The 23,107-nt window shown below is 41.1% G+C and overlaps 1 protein-coding gene across 4 annotated transcripts; it reads left to right on the top strand.

Moving 5' to 3' along the window:
* Positions 1–1,158: 1,158 nt before the first annotated feature.
* On the top strand, positions 1,159–23,107 carry LOC140270735 (sodium- and chloride-dependent GABA transporter 2-like). Of its 4 annotated transcripts, none has more exons than XM_072366174.1 (15): positions 1,159–1,203; positions 11,150–11,394; positions 11,607–11,741; positions 13,865–14,005; positions 14,113–14,203; positions 14,291–14,423; positions 15,923–16,057; positions 16,532–16,635; positions 16,974–17,098; positions 17,674–17,786; positions 17,883–18,020; positions 18,130–18,232; positions 19,652–19,752; positions 20,145–20,315; positions 20,414–23,107. In XM_072366174.1, the coding sequence occupies exons 2-15, from the start codon at positions 11,160–11,162 to the stop codon at positions 20,561–20,563; spliced, it is 1,875 nt and encodes a 624-aa protein (XP_072222275.1). In that variant the 5' UTR covers positions 1,159–1,203; positions 11,150–11,159; the 3' UTR covers positions 20,564–23,107. The 4 variants fall into 4 exon arrangements, with proteins under 4 accessions (XP_072222275.1, XP_072222144.1, XP_072222067.1 ...); XM_072366043.1 differs by lacking the exon at positions 1,159–1,203 and adding an exon at positions 6,131–6,239; XM_072365966.1 differs by lacking the exon at positions 1,159–1,203 and adding an exon at positions 9,989–10,114.

Below are 23,107 nucleotides of genomic sequence, written 5' to 3'. Positions count from 1 at the left end.
GGAAACATTTCCACACCAAAAGTTCAACATTTATTACCTGGACATATGCTTGTGTACAGTTTAGAAAGAAAGAAAAAAATGATTCAGTATAATCATATTTTTGCACAGTTGAGCACCAGGGAATTTGATCCTGTGTGAGGAAGGAAGTAAGAAAGGTGAAGAGACGCATAATAGAAAGGTAAAGAAAATAAATATCTTGAGCTAATCTTTGCGACACAGTTTGCAACTTTAGAGCTAAATAGCATGTGCGGCACACAGAACACATATTGGGATAGTTTGCTTTGCATCAAATCTGGGTCCTTTTAGGGAGAGAGCCACTGCAGCTCTTCTTTGTGGCACTATGGCTCAATCAGGAACTCATGTCTAATGATGTAAATGTATTTCTTAAATGTTAATGTTATCAACCTCGCTTCCTTAAATCACCAGCCCATGGGTCCAAGCCTGAGTGGGTTCTGGTCTGTTCATATTAAAGTTCACGCTGTAGTTTTAATTGAAGACCACAGGGGGAAAAAATGTAGCCGTCATTGTAAAATAATGCAGCTTTTGAGAGATGATATAATCTTGAATCATTTGATATTCAGGTGATGTTTCACGAGGGTGTCTTCACTTCTATGTCTTCACTGTACACAAGTGAAGTCTATTAGATCACATTGAGCAAGTTATCCCCATTTTCTCATCTCGGCCCGATTCTGTAAAATGTAAATGAGGTGACTCACGACCAGCTAACGACCAGTTAGTATTCAGAATTTCAGTGACAATTAACTTAGTAAAAAGAGTTAATTCACAGGAGCAAGTAAGTTTAGAAGGTAACGTGCTGTTGGATTTTTCTGTTAACTTGAGGAAACACCATCACAGATTTGTTTAAATGAAAAAAAACAAGGAAGCTGATAAAGGCCTCTGAAAACATCTTTATCAGTCATGGACAGACTAAATGTGCTGTAGAAGTTCTGTAAAACATTGTGGTGAGGTAAAAATAATGAATCGAAGCTTATAGAAGTAGTTTTTCTGATATGTATGTCTGAGGGACGGGAAAAAAAGCATTTGATCATCCTTTGGGAACAGTCAATCGCCTCACCAGCTTCTTGACAGTAGCTCCTCCTCCTCTGTTCAGTATACCTATGATGTCCTGCGTAGCCTCAGTTTATTTGTCTATCAACACAGGACTTGAGTTGAAGTGTCACAAGGAGCCTGCAAGCCTAAAAGGTGAGTCAAGTGAAACACCTATTATCAGCTAAAGTTAGCCTCTGGACCAAAATCAGTGTTAAGAAACAAATGAAAATGCAGCTCACGTGAATGTTTGGAGCTTACCTGCTCGTCCCACATGACCTGTGTGTAGGTTTTTATTGCTTCTCTTCCTCTGACTGCCTTTTGTGCAAAGCCTGAGAGGACTACAAAGAGAGCCGTGTCGGGTTACTACTGGCAGGTGCAAGATACAAGCGTGCACCTGTCTGTGAGTGTCGATATTAAGTCTAAAACTGTGTTTGTTAAAAATGTCTAGGATTTCAAAAGATGAGGAAATTATAACTGTGTTGGTTATAAATCATGTTAGTGACTCACTTAAGAACCGAAGAATTGAACCACAAAACTAGTTCCATCTGCTTACACTTTGAAGTGTATTTATTGTCTTCCTACTAACACAGTTGTTATAAATCATGTTCGTGACTCTTTACGCCTGTTTCTCACCTGAGAAAAAAGAAATTAAATGTTTTGACAAAGCATCGCAGCCATGATTAACAATCTCGGTGTGACAATTAAAGTAAATGATCCTTATGTTTATCATAAATTAAAGCTAATCTATTTTTGATGCGAGACTTGTGACACAGCCTGGTTTATGCAAACTGCTGAGTCATGATGAGTACAGTGGCATGCTGGTCCTTCATACAATTATCTCCACATTATTTTGTGTGCCTACACATCCTCTTGAGATGATGATCTTTGACACAAAGCTTTTAGATAATGTGCAGCCTCTGTTTACTCTATGTTTTGAACCTTCTATTGTGCCGGTTGTGCAACTTCCGTCTGCTCCATGACTACAACCCCACACTCATATGAAGCTATTAGGGGTCAAATTACCAGCAAAAGTTAAGATGATTATGGAGTTGATAAAGATGAATGATTGGAATGTTGAAAATCAAGTGTGCAGACACACACAGCAACCACTCTGTTTGCCCAACAACATGGTTGCTACATATGAATATATATGACATTAAGTCATGTATTCACCTAAAGACCTGCTTCACCTCTTTGTGTTAAAGCAGACTGATATAATTTGTGTCACAGCAGTTACGTAAGTTTTATTTTCAGACCCTGTTTAGCTGCGAGGACTTTGTAATGACTGCCAAAGGTGACCGCGGATGTTTCCAAGCATTTCTTGTGATTTAACCACAGTGCTGAGGCAGCTTCTTGGATTTGGCAAATGCAGCTTTCTGTCATCACCGTGTGGTGGGACTTTAGCTTGTGTTAAGCAGTCTGCCCCCTTTGATGGGCTGTTGGCAGGAAAATTAAAGAGAATAAATGAAACCAGTGACATGGGTGGGGGCTAGCTGTGCGTTTGTGAGCCTTGCCTGTTTAAAAATGTAATAATACTAGCTGTAGGAGGTGGGCTGCCTCTGTGCCATCTAATGGGAAGCATGTGTCAAAGTCATCTATTGTAGTTAGCTTTAGTCATCAGTGCTTTTAGTTTGTTTACCATTCTGGTGAGTTATTAGCATGATAAACAGACTTTCTGTGGTGTCAGTTAGGAATAACAGTGATGTAGCCAATGGGTATCTATGGTACAAGTGATAGTGTGAAGATGGCTGGGTGGATAAAAGAGGGAGAGGCAGACGGACCTAACAGCAAAGAATGATGGCCCTAAGTAAGAACCTAAGTAAAACGTAAAACCAGAATTACAGGCTGGATGTGAGTGAACCTGAAATACACGAGATACCTCTTTACTTCAGAGCACCAGTAGACAAAGTACTGAGCAAAACAGTACGAGGCTTGAGTCACGTTATGTATGCATTTGTGTGTAAAGAGGGTGGCTTTGGCACCAGATAGCCTGTCACGAGTTTGCATTATTAATGTGAACAAATCAACAATTGCATATCCAGCTGCAATCCTTGACAAAAAGGATGAATCCATGGTTACAAACATCACAGTTTTGCAGCCGAAACCATGGGTCACTGGGTTTCAGCTGTGTAAGGTGTGTGGCATAACTGCCTGCAGATGTATCCACAAGTGAAAAAAAACACCTTTGTGACACTGAAAGCTAAGAGGTAAACCTGCTATTACCTTACAAAGCCCCAAAGCCTTATTTGTACTATGGAAAACACAACAGTCAAAGATCTGCTTTTGGACTGAGTCAGACTAAGATAATGTGCGTAAGATAATGAAGATTGTCCAGTGCAGCAGCTGTTGTCTAAGTTTTTCACCCATGCTTTCATGGTTTATGGCACTTTATCCTCTTTTGTTGTGAAATCGGTTGTTTGCGGCATCTCTCAGTTCCAACCAGCTCTAGTTACCTTTTAAACAATCAGTATTTGATTAAATTGAGTGTTAGCACCGGAGGCTGCATCCATGAAAATCTCGCCAACCTGAGCTGCCAAGTCAACAAAGCATACAGTAATGAAATAATCTAATCAAGTTAGAATGGAAGCGGTGGCCTGTAATGATATAATTACTTTGCAGGTACCCCACGACTTTGTCATGTGCACAGCAATGGAAGTATGTGGGGTATAAGTCACTGAGAATTAATCAAATTATTGCTCCACTAAGCTGAAAATAGAAGCCTCCATCCAGTTGATTTATTAGTTTACCTTCAAAGTTTGATTCCCACAGAGTTCTTCTTCATGTCTTCACAAAAATGAAAAACAGGTCTTTCTGTTCACCGTCAGGTGTGGTTGACAAGGGGCTTATTAGTGGAAGTTTTAAGATAATCCGTGGCTGCATTCCTCCCTGCAACCTCAGGCCAGAGTGTGAAGGTCTGGGAGACTCAGACAGATCAGATGGTTTAATTACTGTACAGATGACTTGCTGGCTAAAGGCTTGATTTTCACTGATGGATCTATTTTCTCTTTCCCTTTCAAGTTTCAACACATCACACTCTAAGCTAATAACTTGAATAGTATATTATGAAATTGTTACCACAGTGGTGAACTGAGCTTTCTGGCTGTAACAGTAGAAATTACACAGAAAGCCTACTGTTCGTTTTGCTTCAAGGTTGAAGCCATATAAAGAAAAAGTAGACCTCATGAGTCCACCATCCAGACTCAAACAAGTCCCGTGATTTGATCTTCCAGCCCTTAGCTTTAGGTTCAGTGAACAAGAGGAATCTGGGTTCTGCTTAGCTCTCCCATATTCGACTGAAACAAGGGCAAAGGCTGGATGGAAGAGGGTGAGACATGCTCAGACTCACTTTTCTCTGAGATGATCGGGACAAACAGGGTCGTTATTAATCCAGCTCATTAAGGCACGACCTCCAGGGCTCAGTGAGAATCCAAGTCTACAAACAGAGGTAAGTTCATTCTGTAGACAAGTGATGCTCTGCTGAGAATCAAATTTCAACAACATGTTGACATTGTCATTATCTCAGTGATTTCATCTACTTTTTGACTGAATAGTAACGTGTGATCACAATAACTTGCTGCTGAGAATGTTTTCGGTTGATGGGAAATTGTTTGACCTTTCGAGACTCTGGGAATTCCAAGAATGCATCTCATAAGTTCAATGGTAAACCAGAATAAAAGGGTTCATGTTGAGTACAAGCATAAATATTAATATTTATTATAGCTTTCAGGCTCTCTGAGACGAGTGAAAGATGTGTTTGCTCAATCATAAAAGCCAGAAATCGACATTTCGGAAAGTGTGCCTATTGGACTCTTGTGTGTCTACTGTTACTGTCTGTCCTTAAGTTTTTGTTTTTGTATATTTACACGAAACAAATATCCCAAAAACCTCAGCATCTGAGCAGCTAAGCTAAGCTAAATGTCTGCTGGCTCATGAACAGGGGTTTTATTCAAGTTGAATGATCCCAGGACAGCATCTAAACCCTGTGAGCCTATCCATGTTGTGGTTTTTCGATGACTTTATTCATTTGGAGTTATTACTCAGCAACAACATTTTTTTGTGGCTCCTACATTTTGAATGGGATTTGGTTTGACTCACTGGATGCTGAAATACTTTGAAGTCTTCAGGACAAAGGGCCTATGCCTCGATGATCCATCATCACCCCTTCTGTCTCCTGTCATTGATTTTTTTTTGAGTGGTTCATGAATCAAGCACTCCTGAGTGTGACCGACACCTTGGTTTACTGCGTCAAAAGGGACTACAAAAAAGCTCCACTAATCTCTAGAGCAGCCTAACAAATCACATGACTGCCCGCTGTGGGTGAAAAACTCATGTAATGAACCGTCCCCTCAAAACATTCACATAAAATGTCCAGGAAAGATCCCCCCCCCCCCCCCCCCAGAATATTAAGTTACGTTCATCTTTCGATCTGATAGTTTGAAGACTGGAATTAAATGGATGGCCTTGGGTGGTCAACCATTAGCATTGCTAAAACAGAAGAAACTCCGTCAAGTAGATCACGAACTGCACAGCTGGGACTTGGTAGTGCCTACAGTTGGCTCTAACACAGCTTTTAAAACAGGTGGATGTTTAGGAGGAGTTGACGCTGTTGGTAAAAATATACATCACGTGGACCCTTGCAGACACATAAATCAAGATTTAACCCTATAATAAAAACACTGCAATTTTGTGGTTCTTGCAGTTTGTACAAGTCAAACAGTAAATACTTTATCAAACTTACCAAACCCACCACATTATTATCTGATCCTGAGCTGCTGTACTGAAATTTTTATTACTCATTGCATTCTTGTGTAGCTATTTTTTGCCCTGATAATAAAAGCTAATGTGCTAACTCCTCTTTCTATTCTTGAAGATGCTTCATCTCTCTTGAGTAAGTCCAGTTTCATCAGCATTTTGAATCACACCCCGCAATATTTCTCTGTATCCACAATGACCTCTCCTCTAAGAGTGTTTGTACAGGCCTGTTGGCTCATGGCAGAAAGCCAGATTGGCCCTCACTGCGGAAGTTGACATGTCTTGAGTATCTTTCCTGTTCGAGCTACATCAGAGGATGTCACTGCAGACTCGGTTGTGAGCATGACACCTTTTGCTTATCGGATGATCAGTGCTCCTCAAATTTAGACACGCCGCTGTTGCATGTCCACAACTGAAACTTTGATAGACATATTAAGGTAGTGTATGATTTATATAAGTGGATAACTCTGGCTACTGCAGCTTCATCTAAAATTTGAACTTGGAGCTTCCATATATAGCACTAGAACTTAATTTGAGCTTTTTGATCTGTGTGTTTGTGTGTACTGAAGCCTTTTGTTTGTGCTATGTGTGCATTTTGTACAGTAAGTTGGTTCATATAAGTGCACGGATTGTTTTCTTGGAAAATGACTAAACAGGACATCAAGTTTAGCCAAGTTTATTTGTAGCACATTTCATGTACAAAACAACTCAAAGTGCTTTACATAAAATAAAAGCATTGCAGCGGGGAGTGGAAGAAGCATTAAAAATACATAAAACAACATAAAGAGAAACCAATTAAATAATTAAAATGATTTAAAACAGGCAACAGTCTAGATAAATTAATGCAGATTTCATGCATAGACACATGAAAAAAGAAATTTTTTAACCTGGTGACAGTTTAATGTCCACTGGCAGTTTGTTCCACTTGTTTGCAGCAGAACAGCTAAATGCTGCTTCTCCGTGTTTAGTCTGGACTCTGGACTGGACCAGCTGACCTGAGTCCTTGGATCTAAGAGCTCTGCTTGGTTTATATTCTCTGAACATATCACAGATAAAACCGGCCAAAACCGTTCTGGGATTTGTAAACCATCAGTAGGCTTTTAACATCTATTCTGTGACTCAATCACTCCTGCACTTCTGTAACTCTTCAAGCTGTGCGTGACTCTTCCTGTTTTGAAAACTTTCAGTTGTCACACGGTGCAGAAGCAAGCTAGGGTAGTTTCACAATGCCTGCCACTGTATATCAGTAACCCACTGCCCTGGGTACCAGACACCAATAAAAAGTAGCCATAAATCATCAAGTAACTGTGCATGGCTATGCCTGGTCTGAGTTACATGCCATGGCAGCACATTTACTGAGGTTACAGGTTTTTCAGGGCAGAACAATAGTGGCTGTATTGACAGACTCTTACTGTTGGCTTTTTATTTGACCCCTGGGAAGTAAAGCATTTGCATTTGGAGAGGTCGCATGTGGAGAAACGCACTTGTAGCTGTGAAATCTGTGCATTGTATATAATCACAGTACTTTTTACTGCTTCCTGACTATTAACCCTTGACTTCTTGATTGTGGAATGTCCCCAACTAATGAACAAGACTGAAATAAAGTGTCACATAAATTAGCATCCGTACTTAAATGCAGACTTGAACTGTACATCGGTATTATACTCTTTTCACAATACAGTAAATCCTCTCTTTAGCTTGATGGATGTCAGGGTTCCCCTTAAAAGGTTCTATTGTGGATTGTGTGCTTTTGGAACTTTTCACAACTCAAGCTGAAAGTACACTGATTTATAAGGTTGAATACTTTTAAGTGGAGCAAAATCAATATAGTTTAGATTTATTTTACTAAGAATTAATTACTAAGAACTAAGAATGACTCAACAGAGGTCATTAAAGTGATGTTACACACAGAGGTGACTCCAAGTACCTGTTGTTGAAATTCTTTAAAGTTAATTGCTTATTCTTTCAGTGAATGCTACAAATTGTCTGCATTTATTTTAGAGACTAGATGAAGTCGGCTTGAGTTGTGCTCCGTAGAGTTACCACTTCTCCCAGTTTGGAGGTTTGGATTTGGATCCAAGGATGTAATATTCATATGTGTTTAATCATATGTGTCTGTGACGTTTGCTGTTCTGAAAGTGTATTTTTCTAAACATATACAATCATTTTTGTATGTATTTAAAGGGGCTTTAAAAGGATAAAATCTGACTTGTTCTTTGTTTGCTTCTCCTGTAACGTGTGCCTTTGATATCATGATGAGACGTTCGTATCTAATCTTAAACCTTTATCAACGTAACCATAAATGTGTGCCAGAAATGATAAACCGCACAAGGTGTCTTGCATTTGTTGTTCTTGAATGAACCATGTGCAGCAACAATCAAGGGATTATGACTCAAACTAGACATTTATGAACAGGGACTAAAACAGAACTGAAAAGATATACCTCTTCTCTGGACTTCTGCCTTTGGAGAGCAACAAGTTGGACAGTTAAAATGAGAGGGAACACGTTAGTGTGGGAGAAATCTTAGGTCTGTGCTTGTAGAGAAGGAGAAGATTTTGTGTTCCATTGTCATTTTATTTGTTCATAAGATTCAGGATAAGCTGATTTAAAAAAACAAGATTGTATGTAATGCAGACATCATCTGCATAAAGGCTAATCTTATGATATATTAAGCAGTTACTGTTTGCAAAGTGAATTTCTTCAAACTTTGCACTTCTTACACTTAAGATTGAGTAAAACAAGAGAGTGTAAAAATCTTGACTGTAGTGTTAAATTAAACACATTTATAACTGCAGAGAATATGTTTACAGAGTGGAGAACCCAACCAGGAAACCAATAAAACCATATATGCAGGTTGAGGTGGGAGGATCTCATTTTTTATTTTTTTTAAAAACAACGACACATTGCACATCATGCATAGCGGTTAATTTTTTAACCTGTTCATTGCTGGTTAGCATCCATTCCTTAGGTTCAGGAAATAAAAATGCTTTATAAATGAGTACAGATAAAACTGGATGATTAGTTTGGGAGCAGTTTAATTTCCTTTAAGTTAAAATTGGATAAAACTGAGCCTTTGAACTTCAAACCAAAGTTTGTTTTCATAAAACTTACTTATTCATAAAGTTTGAGTGGTATAATTAATTACACATTGCGAAAATAAATGCGTAACTCCTGCCAAGTGGCTGAATAATCCTTCAAGCCTGAGTCCAGGTATGCATTAGTGCACTTATCCAGTGGTTAAAGTACATTGTCCCTCGTGATTTATACACTTGGTAATGTAACCTAATATGTCCTAGCACTGGAATGCAATTTTCTGAATGAAGTCCATAGAGCTGGAGGTTAGCAGGAGACTGGATTTTTTTTGTCTTTTTCTTTTTTTACTGGGGCTATAAATGAGCACAGGCAGTGACACAGTCCATTAAAACTGCTTCAAGCTGCTTGAGGTGGCCTTAATTGTTAGGACCATTTGCTGGACAAGAATTCACAATAAAGAGCTGAATGCTGGTGTTTTCCTTCAAATTTCAACAACCAGACTCTAATGGTCTGTGGATAAAGAGCATTTAGAATCCAGTCAAACAATGTTTCCATACAGTCACACTCATAGTATAAATTAGTATAAACTCTTAGTATAAAGTGCTTCCACGTGCTATAACACGTGGAAAAGTAGCTGGATTGGTTTTGTTTTATTCTGTTTTAACAAAAGATTTAAAGAATATTAGAGATAATAAAGATTTTATAATAAAAGTCAGTGGACAAGGGTCATGTCCGCTAATTGTGACTGACTTGATGGTTATCGTGCATTACAAATTAAGTCTTCATTCTTCTATTCTAAACTACCTAGTCAAATTAAATAATAGAGGCTCAGCTGCTCATTTCTCCTTCATACCGAAACATAAAGTTAATTTTATCATGAATATGACAGTAATGTTACTTTTATTGTTTGTTTTTAAGTTTATTTTTTGCACAGGCAACAGGGTACGGGACTCAAACATGACAACAAGTGTAGGGGAATAATGTGTTGGCGAAAATGGGGTGAATGTTTGGCAGTTTTAATGTTTTATAACGGTATATAAAAAAATAATAATTTAAATCACACACAGTACCCATGATGCCATGCGGTTCACTTTGTAACCTGTTTATTGCTGGTTAGCATCCATTCCTCAGGCTTCCCCAAACAGAGCCGCTATATAAATTTGGGTATTTGCACTGGCTTGCAGCCGCGCGCACACAGCTGCTCATGCCTGGAATAGACCATTTCACCGCGCAAATAGGGGGGTGGTCGCGGTGCGGAGACCTACGGGAAACGCAGAGGTAGGAAATGGCATGTTGAATTCACTGTTATTTATTCATACATACGATGTGCAAAGAGAATATCACCATGCGATCTCAGCGAAGTAATGTGAGACGGCATTAGAAGAACATCCCATGAGTTAAACACGCCTCTGCTGCTCAGTTTCGCTCCAACATCGTACCGTATGTCAGTTACATGTGTGTCCTGACTGTACCGGAACAGTCGGACCTCCAACCTAAAGGTGCGCATGTTGCTACATGGTTATTATCTGTCGTTTTACTTTGACTGGCGGACAGCCAGTGATGTCAGTTATAAAAGATGGTGAGTAGCCGTTATGTCAGTACTACGTAGTCACATGGTTCGGCGTGGATGAAGAGAGGAGCGAACTGAGGTCACGCGACAATGACAAGAAAAGGACGACTTCCCCCAGAAATTCTAATGCAGATCTCCCCCACCACGTTTCTAAGACCAAAACAGGGAATTTACAAATAAAAAGTGACAGAACCTGTTTGTGAGGCTGCGAATTTGATAGACACCAAAACACAGCTGAAGATGCAGTTGATGTTTAAAAAATCCACATGAAACAACATTAAAACAGACTATCATAACAAAGAACACAATTATTCATATATAGATATATTCACTGGATAAAAGTCATATCAAAATTATTTCAAAAGTCAGTAGTTAAAAACAAACATGTCATACAGACTGTATGAAATTATTAAAAACATAGTTAGATGGTTTTAAATGTGGCTTTGCATTTGTATTGTTGTGAAAGAGTGCGGAAATGGTTTCCCACCCAGATGCACGGGCTGAAATTGACAGATTTAGACACCGAGCGTCCTGTCAACAACTGATAAAGGATGCGCGCCCACTTTAGTTGTCATTAAGACACACATCTGAGATAAGTGAGGCAGCCAAACCAACAGTCAGAAAATACACCGCGCTTCTTCTTATTCAGACACAGATGTGAACATGTGAGTGTGTTATATGTTTTTTTTCTCCTTTTTTAAGTGTTTTTAAAGCCCCTAACCGATTGTATTTATCTTCCTCAGGGGTGTGTGCATGTCCCTGCCAGAACCAGTGATGGCCGACCAACTGCCTTCACACCAGGCTGACCAGCCGCTCAATAAGTTCCACCAAGGAGGCCTTCCCAGTGGGAAAGAAGCCATGGGAGATGGCCTGCATGCCAGAGGCCAGTGGGCCAGCAAAGCTGAGTTCCTCCTGGCGGTGGCTGGACAGATCATCGGACTGGGCAACGTCTGGAGGTTTCCCTACCTTTGCTACAAAAACGGAGGAGGTAAAGACAGGGAGTCTTATCTAATAAGTTTGAGAAAACTTTCCGTCTGTGAATTGTGTCCCCATGCCCAAAAATAGATGCCATTATCTGGATGCCCACTGCAGATGTTTGTTGTTTTTATGTTTACTTATGTTTGAGGTGATGATTCTTTTTAAAATTGTTGAAGTTAATTACTGAAGGTCCTCACGAGCAACATCTGTATTTGTGTCCAGGTGTTTTCTTTGTACCCTACCTGTTGTTCCTGGTACTCTGTGGCATTCCTTTATTCCTCCTGGAGACCTCGCTGGGACAGTACACCAGCCTGGGAGGGGTCAGCGCTTGGAGGACCATTTGCCCATTATTTGGAGGTAATCTGTCTTCAGTAGACTATCTTAGACTAACGTTTTCTCTGATGCCACGTGGTGTTGCATAAAGTGTGGTTTAGAATGGAATGATTAATGACATTTTTGAGCCAATTTAATTTCCAAATGATTTTACTCTGAAATGTAAAAGCCAATGACACAATCCATCATGATTTCCCAATTATGACTGGTGGCCATTAAACTGCCAGTTGAGGGGGTCACAGAGCCAAATTGACATATGTGTGAAAGAGAGAAACAACATGGCGGCACACAGCGCTCCAAACTCTGACCCTGTCATGCACACATTGATGTGCTGCCATGCTGCCTCTTTTTAGTCAGCATTAGTGAAGCGTGGGGGGCGCTCGATGCCAGCTTTTGCTCAGTGGTGGTGATGAAAACCTCTGCTGTTGTTGAACATTGACTTACACACAGCAGACTAACTTACTGCTCTGGAAAAAGTCAAGCATACAGTTCTGTGCAAAAGTCTTGAGCCACCCCTCATTTCTTTATATTCTGCTTCAAAGGAGCCAGACTTTCTTGTAATGTTTTAAAGGGGATTTGAGTGATAGTTCTCCAGAGGTTTTAGGGTATTTCCAAGTTTTTCTTTAGACATTGGCAGCTTTTTCACTCATTTTCTGTCCGGTCCTCGTTCCTGAACATTTTCAGAGGAATGTGGGGTTTTTTTTTGGTTTTTTTTTTGTGGAATCACTTAGCACTGACCTATGAATCATTCAAGCCTAAAAAAGGCACCCAACTCCAGGGATCAACCAGTTATGTGTCCATACATAACAGACAACTTGGCAAAGAAGCCATTCTTAAGGAGGGGAAACAGGGGAGAAAGGCTGAGGTTTGCCAAATGACAAGGACTGAAAATCAGTGGCAACAGGTCTTATGGAGTGATGAATCCTCCCCGAAAAGTAAGAAGGGCTTGTAGTTTGATGGGGGTTTTATGTCACGCAGCATCTCATTTTCACCATTTTTTTCACTGACTTTTCCCTTCTTCCACTTTCTCCTTTACTTTCCCACGCTGACGCAAGCATTCAGAGCCATCCTGTGTTCCCCGTCAATACTGAATCCATGTAAACTCTGTGCCTGCAGTGCCTGCAGTTAGAGAGTGCAAAGGGCAGCATGGTCTCTGACTGCTGAGAGACACCGACGGCATCTTATCTACCTGGTCAAACAAAAAGGTCATGGTTGGGCATAAATTTGATCTATAATTAGCCCGCACAAATGAACAGAAGGGAATGTGGTCAGTGTGATGTTCTTCATGAGATTTTAAACACTGTCTAGTTATTTAACTTGCACATGTGTACCTGGATAATCAAACCCCTTCAGCAATAGAGGCTGGTTTGTAATCAAACACTGGGGTAGAAGGAGTACATTTAAGCATTATGGCAAGTAGACCTGCAATAGATACCTGAATAGACTCCATCTGTTCACAGTTCTGGATATAAGCCTGATCTGCCCAAACAGTAAAGGCACCATAGAGAACTTTGAGCCATCCGTCTGCAAGGCTGTCTTTGTTTATAGGTGCAGCAGTTAAATATCAGTTAAAGTCAATGCCCACGTTACATTACACATGTGGCAGATACTGTACGAGAGTCAGCTGAGTCAGCTTGATTGGTCATTGGTCAATTATGGATATGTTCTGTCAAGGAATCTAAACGTCTGCTCTTTGCACCACATTCTGAATATCTGGTGCATCATCAGCCACGTGAGCTTGCTCTTACACAAACAAAGAAGCTTCTGTAGAAATTTCTCCCTGGTTTGCACATTTAGTCTAGCATCATCAGATTAAAGGCCTGAATTTCATTAGCAGACACCACAAACGCTTGTTTGTCGAGGCAGACAGCCTCCTCTTTGTAACCCACTCAAGACCTCATAAGACAATCATTCACTCCGAATGAAGATGTACTAGGTGTGGGCTGCAAGTCGAGTGTCTCTGTAAAAGGATGCTTTCATCTGAAACTCAAGTGACTTGGAAGTGATAATAGTGCATCTTTATGGAGCTAGTTGAAGCTCTTTTGTGTGTGTCTGTTTACGCAACTCTCCATATATCAGATTTGATTTGCTTGTCTTGCTCATCACACCCTATATCTGTCTGCACACATCTTCTTATCTAACTGCAGGTCTGGGCTACGCCAGTCAGGTGATGATCCTGCATGGCTGCGTGTACTACATAGTCATCCTGGCCTGGGCTCTCTTCTACCTGTCCTACAGCTTCCAGGCGGAGTTGCCGTGGTCGCACTGTAACAACACATGGAACACAAGTCAGTAAAAACATGAAGCAAGAAGCTGCTGTGGGTGCAGTTTTAGGCAGATGTGGAAAAAAACAGCTAAAGTCTGTTGTGTATATGTAAATATGCGTGTTTTTCAGATTCGTGTGTCTTGTTTAATCATCACAACCAGACAGCGAACGCGAGCGGCCTGCCTGAGAACGCCACTTCCCCTGTTATGGAGTTCTGGGAGTGAGTAGAGAAACTTCAGAGGGTATTTTCAGGGTATTTTGGGATACCACTCGGTGTTTGGCATTGACAGCTGCACGTGTGTTCTAGGCGGGAGGTGCTCCGCCTGTCAGACACTTTGGACGAGCTGGGTCCAGTCAGTTGGAAGCTGGCTCTGTGTCTGGCCGCCGTCTGGCTCATCTGCTACTTCTGTGTCTGGAAGGGAGTGAAGTCCACGGGAAAGGTGAGCAGAAAACGTACAAACGTAGTCAAGAAGCTTGATAGCAGTGTAAGTGTCTTTCTTGAGGCGCACTTATTTAAGTGTCAATCTATGCTTTCCACCTTCTGACCCACTGTTTCTAACTGAGGGCAGTTTTCCACCACATGAGCTCACAAGCTGTTCTAGTCCCTTCCTATTCCAGTAAAATGGTCCTGAAATGTCTAGCGGTATACAGTGTTGTAGCCTGTGAACATGACATAAAAGCTCATATTGTTTTAAAAGAGATGTCTTAAAAAATCGGAGGATGCTGGCTGTATTTGACCATATCAAGAATGTTTACATGCAAAATAAAGATGGGCGGGAGAATCTGTGAAAGACTGTGGCAGCGTATCAGATCACAAGGATCTGAGATTTCTGCTGGTATGTGTAGCAAACAGCTGACCATCGGCTTTTTAATGTGTTCAGCAGCATGCTTTTTTCCACGAGGATCTATTTCAGGGTTCGGTGCTGATTGGCTAAACTCAGAGCAAAGTTTAAATTCTTTATATTAAGCATGATGAACAGCAGACTAATATTTTCTCGACTGTGACCATCAACAAGCTAAAGTTTGCCACCATGTTGGCTAACAGAGTTGTGTTGCTTCCTCCCCACAGAAATTTTCCTGCCCAGCTTTACAAATCATTTTCAGTTGGGCAGAATTTGCAGATTTCAGTGTAATCTCATTACCAGGATGCTCACCTTACACTGCTAAAACTCCTCTTTTAATCCTCTATGCTGTTGTCCTCTGAACAGATGATTTCTATCCCCAGTCTTGCCAGTTATACTGATGGACTGAGGTGAAATTAAGGCTTGGGAGTCTGCATGGCTGTTTTTGTTTTGAAAACTGACCACATTTCTGTGGTAAGTCAGTGTCTGACTTCGTTCCTCAGCTGCTCAGTGTGACTTGATGCAGCTTCCCTTCAGAATGTATTTGGCATTTATTATTATCGGAGAACAGGGCGGCTCCAGAAACATTTTGCTGAACAAGCTTTTCTTGCTGAAGGGAATACCAGCAGAGGAGATGCTTTCTTAATTGTTTGCAATTTGTTCTCAACAGAATAGGTTCAGGTGCCAAGGCTTGTATTGTTTAATTAGTTGCTCTCATTCATTGAGATCATAATTTATCTTAAAGTAAATAGAGATGTCAATATACTTGTGTAAAATTCAAGCTATGTCTTAAGGCAGTGGATTGTTTTTTGTTTTTTTTACAAAATGTATTCTGAAACCACAAAGCCCTGAGGTGTGATAAAGGCAGAAGCCATCATAAATCTTCGGTGTAGCAGATGAAATAAAGGACTGTGCACTGCAGAAACTTCGCAGACTTGTTTGCTGTGTCACTACCACCATCCGTCAACAGGTTTTAAGACTTTCCAGGGCTCCCTTGTTCAGTATTCCACTCTGTTTGAGGACATAATCGTCACGTCCCTTCCTGCATTCTCCGTGCCCTCCTGACCACATCCCTGCGTGCGTTGTGTACATTTTAGGTGGTGTACCTGACGGCCACCTTCCCATATGTGATGCTGTTTGTGCTGCTGGTGCGAGGTGCCACCCTACCCGGAGCGACACAGGGCATCATCTACTACCTCAAACCTAACCACACCCGCCTGGCAGACCCACAGGTACAAATACACAAACACACACTCTTTATACATCTTCAGACGATGCAGATAGTCTTCTAGTCGCTCTTTCAGATATGACAGCTGCTATAGGTAGGTGGGCACACTCTCAGGTGAGTAGGTGTATCAGCAGTACAGTAGTTAGGACAGGAATTGAAGTATTAGACTGATGTTCAGATGGAAGTTGTAGACGCTTTGCTTTGCTATGACACATATCTGGAATTAAGTGTTAAAATTTGGATTAAAGGGGCAACGCTGCTTATATGGAACATAGTTTACGTTGAAATCAGCTTTTATAATCTAAAGATAGTGATTAGATAGTGGTTTTCTCTTCACTGTGTAAATACAGACAACTTGGATGGATTATCTATTATCTGCCAAAGAGCAGACAGATGAAGGATATCGGTTGGCTCCTGTCGCCACTCATCACTTCTTTCATTTCTCCCTCCTGCTCTCCGTTACTCTTTCTCTCCATAGGTATGGATGGATGCAGGCACCCAGATATTTTTCTCTTATGGAATCTGCTTGGGAAGCCTCACAGCACTGGGGAGTTACAATAAATACAACAATGACTGCTATAAGTGAGACACTTTGTTACACACCCACAACTACACAAAAGCAATTTCAACCACAGCAGCTCATTCCCCTCCACTTCAGACAAACCGTATTCACAGAAATGTAAGATGTAAGCTCCCACTGGTCAGATGGCTTCCAGAAGGAATGGCTGGAATGGACAGAGAAAACACACTGATACAGCCACACCTTAAAGAAAAGCCCTCAGTGCCATGTTTCCCACAGTCTCAGACTCCCCCACACATACACACAAAGGGCCAAGTGCTTGACTCTTGAGACCTCTTCTGTTTCTAGTTTTGCAAAGAGTGTTCTTATCACAGATTGATTTGTGTTTGTGTGTTTTCAGGGACTCTTTCATGCTGTGCCTCCTGAACAGCGGCACCAGCTTCCTGGCAGGTTTTGCCATCTTCTCAGTGCTCGGCTTCATGGCTGAAGAACAGGGCGTGGATATAGCCTCTGTGGCCCAGTCAGGTGAAAGTTGTTAGTTTTTTTCAGATGGTAACATGACTGTAATCAGCTCTCTTCTGTACATCCCATCATACCAAATGTCCTCCTCTGAATATAGTTACCCCTGCTTGTTCCTGTCTGGGTAACGTTAGCTAAAAATCCCAACTCTTTTAAGAAAGTTACTCAATATTGTTTAAAAGTTAAATGAATTTTTTTTTTATCTAAGCCACTCTTACTTAAATAAAACAATCATTGCCCACTTTTACTTATCAGTTGAGTTATCACCAAACAGCGTGTCAACTGGCTTTCGTACAAATCCTTCAAAGCTTTCGTAGCAGCTATTGGCTTTTTGAACCTATACAAATTGACATAATAACAAAATAAGATCAGCCGAGTCTCTGAATAACTTTGGACAACTTTGTTTTGTGACAACTGACCCATCGTCTCTTTTTATATAGAGAAAAAGTTTAAAAGGAAGAAAAAGCTTTTTGGTCTGAGTAGTGGCCGGTATTTAGCTTTATTCAATTAAGTTTTCCGTTGCTGGTACATTTGCTTTGTATTTGTTGTCATACTTGTGTTGTGATGGTGGGTATCATCAGGCCCTGGCCTTGCCTTCATCGCCTACCCCAGAGCTGTCGCCATGATGCCTCTACCTCAGCTTTGGGCTGTCTGCTTCTTCCTGATGATCATCATGCTGGGACTGGACACACAGGTACGAGCAGGCTCTCATGTTGTAGTTTGATGGCATCAGTGATTGTAGCATCATATCAAGCTGACAACACATGCTCCGACCTCATCTTTCACCCAGTTTGTGAGTCTAGAGGCCCTGATGACATCAGTGACTGACCTGTACCCACACCTGATCCGACGAGGCCGCCGCAGAGAGCTGCTGCTGCTGTTGGTGTGCGTTGTCTGCTTCCTGATCGGACTGGTCATGGTCACACCGGTACGTCACACTTAAGATATGTGTCTGAGGTGTATGTGATCCTGTAGCCTGTGTGCTTGTGATGATATGCATCTAAGGAGTATTTACGTATGTCTCCATGGTGGTGCAGGGTGGTCTGTATGTGTTCCAGATCTATGACCATTTCTCCTGCAGTGGAGCCAGCCTGCTGCTTCTGTCCATCTTCCAGTCTCTGGCCATTGGCTGGGTCTATGGTATGTATCTTAGCTCTACTCACCTTTTCTTCTTTTGTTTTCTTTCCCTTTTTTCACTCTCTCTGCCATTTCCTGTTCCCTTTCTCCTCTTCACTCCTTTTTCTTTCCTTTTCACACTCCCACCCACTCAAATGTTCTTATTCCTTGCATCTTAACTTTCCATCACATTGCCATTCTGCGATCATTTAATTTCCTTATCTTTTCCACTCATTTTCTTCTCTCCTCTCCTTTCCAAACTTCTGTCTTCACCTGGCATTTCACTTAATTTCCTCCTTTTTTTCTTTTCGAATTCTGTACTTCTTTTCTCTTTCCATCTGTCCCATGTTCATCACTTAGTATTTCAGTTCTTCCTCTACTTTTTATTCTCCTCCCTTCCCCTTTGATTTCTTTTCTTTTCTGTACTCTGTCCCACTTGGTTTTATTCTCTTGTTCCCTTTCCATCCCTCCTCTCTTTTTCACTCTTGCCTTTTCTTGCATTCCTCCATTCTCATTTATTCTTCTTTTCACTGCATTCCCTCCTTATTTATTCAATTTTATTTTAAAGGTGACTGCTTTTGTGGAAAAAAGGCCTACCTGCCCAGCCCACTCAGATTTAATTAAATTCTGTTGTTATCAATAATGAATGTAATTCCCAGAACCTGATAGACTCTCAGACTCAAGCTGTCCACCTCCTCTCCTCCCTCTGCATTCCACTTACAGTCAGTAGACAGTATATTAACATGGCTGCAGCTACCCACTGCTGCAAGGAGACTGGCTCCTGGCCAGGCCCCTGTCTGTCTCCTCCGGGCCCTAAATCAGCCCCTGGGCCACGTCGCCTCTCAGTCTCAGCCCTGTGGCCCCAGGGAGCCCCTATCCCTGCCAGAAATGAGGCTCTAAGGCATGCAGAAAACATTGTTTGTTTAAATGTGAGATGAGTGAATGTACATACATCGGGACAATGCAATTAGTGCTAAGAGCATATCATCAATAAACTGTAAGATTTAAGGTGCAGAATGTTATAAAAGAAAATAGTTGCGCAATTGTAGGAGAAAACAAATAGGCTGAATACTCGGTAAGTCTGTTTTTATAGCTCCCCCAGCAGTGGGTTAATGCCGCAGGAGAGTTGAGGAGATGGGGTTTTGGGTAACACAGCGGTCAGGACTCCACTGCACCCTCTCACCTCTTTTATAGCAAGAAACGTAAGGACCCTACAACACTCCTCTGTTATGTGGTCCAAGCAGAGGAGGAGAGGAGACATGCGTGCTGTAAAAATAATATTGTAGGCACGTGAGCTAAAGATAAGCTTTATGTCAAGTTTAATGGTTTGCTTTCTGTCTCTCCCTTGAGTTGTTTTGTGTTTTCTACTAAAGCGGCACCGCCAAACCATGATATCAGACCAAACTGCAACCAAACCTCACCATGTTCTTGGTTTGTCCACAGGAGCCGAGCGCTTCAGCTCCAACATCAAGGATATGACCGGCTACAGGCCCCTGCCTGTCTTCAAACTGTGCTGGAGATACTTGACTCCGACTGTGTGCACTGTGAGTAACCTCAAAGTTGACCTGCTTTCACACTCTGAGGTGTCAGCTCGCTGGAAAACAGTGTGTACGTTAACAGGGGTATGGCTTTCAAATAGATTCCACCCTCTGTCTGTCTGTCTAGTCCCATGACATGTGGTCCACCAAGATATTTGGGTTTGTATGTCACATCACTCAGTAATTCCTACATCCTAAAGGCAAAAACCAGACAACACAATGTCGTTATTTATTCTATGCCAGATTTTGATGTAATTAACAGTTTGTAGAATATTAGCATCAGCAAAAAGTAAATTAACATGTGAATAATCTCATTCTCTGGGAAACACTGTAATAAAAACTGTAGGTTTTGTAATGTTTCACCAAATATACTTTTCATATACTTCTGTCCTCTTAAGGCTACCTTTATATTCTCCCTGGTGCGTTGGTATCCGCTGAATCTGGGGAAAGGATTGGTGGCTCCAGTCTGGGCATCCACGCTGGGCTGGGTCCTCACCCTTTCATCCGTCTCCCTGCTTCCCATCTGGGCCATCTACGCCCTAATCACCACCCCTGGAACTCTGCCACAGGTAACACCAGCACATAAGCTGATTTTTATATATATATAAAAGTTATGGATTCCACACTGATAAAACTTCCAACTAACTGCAACTTTTTGGCTCCACAGCGTTTACAGCGCCTTTGCACCCCTGCCAAAAAGCCCTCGCTGGCCTTCAACCACATCTCCACCAACGGCTCAGTACTGGCCTACAGCCCTGTGCTGCCTCTCACCGACAAGCCAAAACAGCAGATCACAGGACTCGACCAGATGACTTGACAGAAGTCAACATAATGTGACACTGTATGCTGCTCAGCCAGTCAGGTGTGCAGAGCTGAGGGTTGAGCTTAATGCTGCTGGATCACAGTAGAAGGGCGGAATCCTCACCAGTCTTCATGTATTTATAGGGGATCATCTTTTTAATTTCATCATGTCTTATTTGCCATACGTTTACATTCAGATGTTTTTTTACCAGTGAAACACTCAAAAGCAGTAGGTTCCTGTTAACTGCAAAAAAACCATCTTTACAAGGTTTAAGAAAGGGCTGTCCGAATGCACCATTTGTTTGTTGTGGACCGTACTGGTTGGTTTGCCTTCTGTAACCCTACTAAGGCTTCAGCAGTGGATCCAGCCCTAAACTGGGACACAGCTTGTTCCACCTGTAAGACCAGCCCGACCCCCTTGTTCCTGACCACCTGAACTGTTCTTCAAAAAATAGCACTCACTCCTGGATCTTAGCCATTTTATTTCCTAGCTTATTTATTTTCAAAGTTTTGTCACTGTAGATGTTTCTACATTTGGCAGACACTTTTATCCAAAGCGACTTACAGGTAGGGTAAGGGGGGCTTGCCTAAGGACCACTACAGTACCTTTCATGTAGGGGATTTGAACCAAGGTCTCCCAAACAAAAGGTGGCAATCATACCACTACACTATCCAGTCCACTGTAGGACCATTTCATCACAGCCTCTCAACACACACAATGCTACCAGTAGCAAAGCTAACGTTCCTTCTGTTTGCCTGCATTGTAGTCATCCGCTGTACTCTCTCTATGAGAGACTGAGAGATCACTGCTTGTGTTAGCATGTCTGCAGAAATGACATGAGTCAGAGGTGTTATAAAGTGAGTTATCTGATTTGTTTGGAACGTGGTTTACCCTTTTGTGATGGCAACTTCATAGAGCTTGAATGGTTTAAAACACCTTTCACATCCAGACAACCAAGTGGAGTTAATGTACAAGCTGTGTAAGCCAAATACCACTTTTACTGCCAATATGTCAACATGTCATCAGTAACAAATGACTGAAATGAATGTCCGGTGATCCGTTTTCATGACAGTTTTTCATTAGAAATAGTTGGCAGTGAAGTTCTCCTGTTTTGCATTCATGCAGACCTTTTTGAAAAAGTCAAAGGCATTATTTACTGAAAAAAAAAAAAAACTCATCACGCTGGGAAACATGTAGTTATACTGTCTGAATCAGGATGTTCACGCTAAGGTTATAGTGATATGCAGATGAATGAAAATTGACAATCATACTATTTGCATTTTCTGAACAAAGGCGTTGGTGGAAAAGAAATGGAACTGATGGTGGGCATCTTTCCTCCCCGACTGTCAGACCCAAACACACACTCCCAGTAAAGAGCAGTTTCCAGTTTCGGTTGTAAGAAGAATTAGTTCAGCTAAGATTTGTTTTTATATATTTTCATTCAATGTCACTGATAATCATACGTTTTGTAATGCTGTGTAGGTTTACAAAGTTAAACTGATATTTTCTGAGGCGGTCATCATACCGCGCAAATCTCATATGGCTGCAACCCCAGTTCAGACAGATTTACTAAATCGCTGCTGCTTTCTGTACAAAAAGAACTCCACAATATTTTTAATTACTGTGGTGATCTTTGTTGAGAACCTTTAACTGTAGGGTTAAACTATAACATGCAGTGAAATACAGATGAATAACCTCAGTGCTGCAGAGGTGTATTAGGGCTAATGTGGAAGAGAAATAAAGATCCAGGGCTGGACAATCTGGACGATATTGCTCTGAATTTCCAAGACAAAAGACACAGATTTATGTAAGGAAAAATGTTTTTTCACATATTTTCTCAGAATTAGCAACTACAATCCCAGAAATTGAATGTCTTTTAATCAAACAAAAGCCCTAATGTGCCATCGTAATATGCAATACAAGGACATTTATATTTTTTTAAAAGATGGAAAACGAGGGGATACATTGAGTAAATGTTAAGTATCACTTTGATGAATATACTTTGTCCTGATTTAGAAAGAGCAAATTCTTTAACATGTTCCTGAATGCTTGTTATTCCCTCTTATCATGGTCAACTCTCTGATTTGAAGCAGTTTTTACCCATCAGTGCAGGTTTACACTGTTGGAGAAGAACCAGTTTTAATAATTCACTTTACTTTCTGCCCGTGTTCATCATCATGAGGTCAGTTTTTCAACATCTTGCAGGGGTTTGGGTTGCAAAGCGAGACCAGTATCAGCTTGCTGTACTGTGAGTCTAGGACAGAATGCACTGTACGCTGGGAATGCTTGAGTAAATGTCAAGGTGGAAGTGAAACATTTTTTGAGCAAGTGTGATTTTTAAAACATGTTTCATATTCGAACCTGCTGTCATTCAGACCTGGATCAGTCCTTTTATCTGCTAAACCCATCGAGTGTCCTATGAAAGGCTGTCACTTACTCCAGATGATCCAGGTGTCATCATCTCTCATTTACAGGTGTATACATCTGTCTCATGTTTCAAAATGGGCTTCTTTTATGCTTACTGTGGTTTTACTTTTCTAAATTAAAAGGTTTGTGCTG

This window comes from Leuresthes tenuis, unplaced genomic scaffold (genome assembly GCF_036924035.1).
Source record: "Leuresthes tenuis unplaced genomic scaffold, fLeuTen1.0.hap1 SCAF_1, whole genome shotgun sequence".
Lineage (NCBI taxonomy): Eukaryota > Metazoa > Chordata > Actinopteri > Atheriniformes > Atherinopsidae > Leuresthes > Leuresthes tenuis.
Note: the sequence above shows the minus strand (reverse complement) of the source record. Positions and strands in the feature narration are given on the sequence as shown.

Excerpts from the sequence above, each read along its gene's own strand:
- LOC140270735 (XM_072365966.1), top strand. The coding sequence starts at position 10,041 with ATGCCTGGAATAGACCATTTCACCGCGCAAATAGGGGGGTGGTCGCGG. Across the intron at positions 11,742-13,864 it reads CATTTGCCCATTATTTGGAG|GTCTGGGCTACGCCAGTCAG; the intron begins GTAATCTGTCTT and ends ATCTAACTGCAG. Across the intron at positions 18,021-18,129 it reads GACTGGTCATGGTCACACCG|GGTGGTCTGTATGTGTTCCA; the intron begins GTACGTCACACT and ends ATGGTGGTGCAG.